The following is a 4,919-nucleotide window of genomic DNA, read 5'->3' as shown; positions in this document are numbered from 1 at the left end:
GGAACCAGCTTCCAGTGTTTGCTCCTGAAGCCTGTCTAGATTATTTACCAGATGAGTTTAAACTTAATAAAGCTCACGCCTCAGGCTGCTGGATGATTCACCGAACCCTTTTCTAGCATTATTGGAATCTTCCCTTTTAATTAAATAATTACTAGATGTTTTCTCTGTGTTAAACCTACAGAAGTTTCTTCTTTGCCCTCTTTATGTGCTCAGAAACCCCCTTTTCTGTCCGAGATTATGTTTCAGAGAAGATGGTGGTGGACTTTAAGAAGGACGGACGCTCTCCGTCCTTCTTAAAGGACATTGGAGGATCGGTGGTGGAGGTGGTTTCCAGGGTCCATGGCGTACATTTAGGGTGATGACTTTATGTGGAGAAGGATAAAACTCCACCGTGGTGCAAAAGATACACCAGCGTCTCCATGTCTTCTTGAGGCTGAGGCGTGTAGCTCTGAGGAGCTCAGCTCTGACCAACAGATGTCGGACCAGAGGAACCCCCTGGTCACCGCTGAGAGGCATCAGGAGCAGAACCACTAGTCCAAATAAATCAGGATCAGGCATCCATTAAAGCTGCAGAACCAGTAACTCCATTACACTGACTGCCTTCTTAGGAGGAAAACCTTTCAGCAGGATTTGAGTTGGATGTAATAAGAACTGAATCTAACCCTGAGTTTACTGGATCTCAGCTGAATGGATTGATCCTTCTTAAAGAACCTTTAGATCTGTTGTGAATTTAAGCCATAAATAAAACTTTGACCTGGGATGAGAATTGATCTTATTTAAGCGCAACAGTGAGAAGATCGAGGATTTTATAATACTCACAGCTTTCTTCCTCTGATATTCCCTCAGAATGCCGTTAATCCGTTCTTTCTCCTGAAACAGAACCAAAGCTTTAGCAGACAGAAACATCAACTCCACATCCTGCTGGCTCATCAACGGGAACGCTACCATTTGACTCGCAGGCCTGGAGGGGAGGCTCTGAATCATCTCATCCATCTCCTCAAACTTCCTGGCCATGGCCTCGACCTCAGCATGCAGCTCCTTGTACTCAGCATACTGGTCGTTGAAGACGGCCCTGTACTGGTCCCGCTCCTCATCGGACTTGATGCTGGGATACTTTCTGAAAAGAGAAAGATGAATCCAGTAAATCTCAGAGAATACATCCCAAAAGATATAAATCCACTGTTCAGCTTTCCAGAAAGCTTGAACTAAAACATAAAGTGGTGTTTATTATATTTGCTTTAGTAATAAAGAAGAAACACAGAGGAGAACATTTTAAAGTTGATTTTTAGTTAGCTGCTTTGTTCCCTAAACAGCTGTTCATGTTTCCTGAACCTGAACCAGATGATTGTTCGCATTCTGAGTCCCACAACCTCAGGCAGCCACCTTTAAAAGTTCCTCTGTCTCGATGGAAGTGGATCTGCTGAGATCACAGGACATGGAGCGCTTTCTGAACATGCAGAGATTGTGGAACCAACAATCAACTGCATTCAGCGACTGGACTAGCTAGATCCTAGTGAGATCAGAGAATGAGCTTTTAAAGGCTGAGGTCTGTTAAGATGTGGGATGTATTCAGATTTCAAATTCAACTGTTTCTATCATAGATGAAACCACTGCAGGAACCAATCCTGCTTTTATCTAACATAGAAAGTATTCCTAGGTTCCATTAGGTCTCTCACACAGGGGCCTGGTTCTACTAGGGTTTGCTGTTAAAAGGAGTGTTTTCCTCTCCACTGTCGCCACATGCTGGTCCTACAGTGGTTTAATGTCATCAGCTGGGTTTCTATAGATGGAAGACCTTTTGACCATCAAACAAAGCCCACCCTTCACAGTGTTGTTAATCTGGATCACATTGGAATATATTTGAATAATTTAAATCCATATGATTGGACCAAACCAATTATCTTATGTTTTAAATTCTTGATTTATCTTCATGTAGATAAACTAGAATTAAATAACTGATTTCAAAATGGCCTTCAGGTTGTTTTTATTTCTGATCAGAGCTTCAAAATCAGAGGTCAAATTAAAGAGTTTCTAGAATCAATCCAGGTTCTTTCATCTCAGGAGCTTGTTTTCTCCCATTTCCAGAAATGTGGTAGAATAAACAGTATTAAAGTGAGACACTAAAGCAGAAAGGCAATGGAGAAATGACCCCGAATGTGGAACTCACGCAACATAGTCTGCTATGATGACAGGTTTGGGGATATAGCCCGCTGGTATGTGGCCTCGGAGAATCTCTGGTTCGGCCGCCATCAGAGGAGCGGCCGCAGCGCTGCTCGACCCATTCATGATGTCAGGCGCAAGGGTGGGAAGAGGAGTCGGTGCCGAGGCTTTGGAGGCCGAATCCAGCTACAGGAGAAATATCCAGCATCAAATATCTATTCAGGAGCAAAAAAAACCCAACAGAACATCTGGATACTCACTACAGACAGCGGGAGGGAAGATCCGATGGTCTTCATCTAGAATTGTTGATATGGAAGGAAGAAACAGCAGGTTATTAGTAACTTGTTTACACGTACATTCTGTCTACATGCATCTTTTTGAGGCTTTGGTCTTGTTCAAAGTGAAAAACTAAAATCCAACAGATATACAAAAAAAGAAAAGATTGGTGAAGCTTTTTGATGCTGCATTACAGAAACAAATACAGAGGAGAAGAATCGGTTGCCATGGTTACTTCTTTATAATTCCTACATGCAAAAATAAATGACCAGTGTTATCAAGGAAACTTTGAAGACGTGTTGTAATGAAGTGTTTTCTATTAAAAACTGCATGACCTGATGGAAGATATACCTTATATCTTTTTAAAAGTATCATCCTGACCAGAGCTCATAAAAAGTTTGTTTTTCTACATTTTCATCTGTTTTGTGGTAAAGATTTTTACACTGGATGTGACCAATTCTCTTCAGCTGGATGTTTGTCAGACCATCTGCCAATAAAAATCTAGATATGCCTGATGCTTTTAATGCAGCTTTCTAATCCCATCGGTATTGGACCCATCCACACATGGAGACTGAGATAAGCCTTCAGAAATCACATTATAGCTGTACTGTTAATGCAGATCTGTGAGAAGACAAAGAAGGAAAGAGCTGTTTGAGTCAGACCTCCTGCTCCATCGCCTCCCTCCTCATCCTGGCCGCTTCGTGCCTCCACAGCTTCAGACAGACTCCTGCGCTGATGAAGTAGAGCACCATTGTGAGGAACAGGAAGATTATGGCCGCTGTCTGGCCCGCCTCTGTGCGACAAAACGCCCCGTTTACTGGATTGTTGAAGACGGGCGAGTTGCATAGTCCTCCTCTGGTGGTGTCCCTCACGTAAACGATGCCTGCCGCCATGTAGAGCACAGCCAACACCAGGTTGATGGAGCACTCTGTCAGGGGCCACCAAGACGAGTCGAGAAGAATGGCTCTGTAGTACAGAGTCATTCCGAGAACAAGGAGAATAACAGTGACAATCCACGCCAGCCCCGCCACAACCAGGACAAAGGGCGTCTTGGGGCCTGTGTAGGTACTGCCCCCACCTCCATACACTTGAGCGGCTCCACCAAGTCCTCCATACACCTGCGGCTGGGAGTATCCATACATGTTAAACCATTCATTGTCCTTGTGAACGTAAGCGCAGACACATGCAAACACTGCGGCTCCAAGTAGCAACTGTACAGCGCCCAAGATCCTGAGCAGGCCAGCCCAAGACTTCATGTAGGCATAGCGCAGATGGTACTCCTCCACGCGTTCTATGTAGGTCTGGGCTGACAGGTTACTCGGCGCGGCAGAAGCCAGATCAATAGCTTCAGCACCCAGCAACAGTCCATCTCGCTCCTTCTGTGTGGTGTAACTCCCTCCAGACCCACCGTAGGGGTCCCGATAGGAGCCAGGGAGTGAGGGAGACGGAGGGGCAGAGTTTGGTGGTGAGCAGGGGATCCCCATCGTGGTTTGGGAGACAGTGCCCTTACTGGCTGAGGGGGCAGGGGATTGACTAGCCGAGGAAAGGGGCCAACCCTTGCTGCCCTGTTTGCCGCTGTTTCCCCGGAAAAAGTTTTTGACAGAATCAGGAATAAAGCGACGGACCGGCTTGATGTCCATGGCGTCACAGTCCGCCTCTGCCGGTTCCTCATCACCGGAGTCGTAGAAAGTGTCAGGCCCCACAGCTGGCTGCTCAGGTAGGGGAGGAGGGGGGAGGGGGTCTAAGCTGAGTGCTGGGGTGGTGGCCTGTAGTGGTGGTGGGGGTGGCGGGGGCAGGTTAGTGTCCCTCCATACAGGGCTCATTGGGACCTGGTCGTAGAGAGGCATTTCCCTCACGCGGTCGAACCTGGAGGCAGACATGGAGACCTGGAACACATTGGATCAATGACTTATCACTGAACCACAGCAGCTTCAGGAGAAACCTTTCATTCAAAGTCCTCAGCAAAACATTTAATATTAACATAAAAGCATTAAAGGACATAATCGTATGATTTATTTTTTTCCTCTGAATCACTGAAGCTGAAAACAGGAGGGAGGAGCAGATAATGTTACTAAGTTGGGGTGAGAATTACTACAGTGAGCTTAAGAGTTTCCAGAAGTTTCCAGAAAATGAGGAAACCCAAAGTTGAAAAGGGATCAGCACATTTCTTTACCTCAGCTGGAAGTTTCTGAGTTTCTACCCTCCGTCAGAAATCCATGACCTTAACTTGTTGTTTAGACTGTTTGCAACAGGGATGTTCACAGGAAAGTAAATACACTTTACATGACTGATGATGTCATCTGCCTTTTTCAGTCTCCAGGTAAATCTCTCTAATAATCTAATGTTTGTAGATTCATTTAAAAGCAGCTTACCTCCAGAAAAGCCTCAGTGTTTTACTCAGAGTGAAGCGGCAGCAGTGGTTGTTGTTGGGTCTCAGGTCGGGAGTAAAAGCATCAATATGCGCTGAGGAAACTGTTCCCAAG

General features: G+C 45.5%; 1 protein-coding gene across 1 annotated transcript in view; it reads right to left on the bottom strand.

Moving 5' to 3' along the window:
- Positions 1 to 4,919, bottom strand: part of marveld2 (MARVEL domain containing 2) — a 7,253-nt gene extending 2,334 nt beyond the window's left edge. The window contains exons 1-6 of the mRNA XM_015388875.1: positions 4,809 to 4,919; positions 3,099 to 4,322; positions 2,421 to 2,456; positions 2,168 to 2,346; positions 946 to 1,117; positions 820 to 870 (exon numbers count right to left, since the gene is read on the bottom strand). Of these exons, the coding sequence (XP_015244361.1) occupies positions 820 to 870; positions 946 to 1,117; positions 2,168 to 2,346; positions 2,421 to 2,456; positions 3,099 to 4,316 (1,656 nt within the window). The 5' untranslated portion in view covers positions 4,317 to 4,322; positions 4,809 to 4,919. The remainder of the gene's footprint in view (positions 1 to 819; positions 871 to 945; positions 1,118 to 2,167; positions 2,347 to 2,420; positions 2,457 to 3,098; positions 4,323 to 4,808) is intronic.

This window comes from Cyprinodon variegatus, unplaced genomic scaffold (assembly GCF_000732505.1).
Source record: "Cyprinodon variegatus isolate N-32 unplaced genomic scaffold, C_variegatus-1.0 Scaffold440, whole genome shotgun sequence".
NCBI lineage: Eukaryota > Metazoa > Chordata > Actinopteri > Cyprinodontiformes > Cyprinodontidae > Cyprinodon > Cyprinodon variegatus.
The sequence above is the reverse complement of the archived record's forward strand: the minus strand, read 5'-3'. Positions and strand labels throughout refer to the sequence as shown.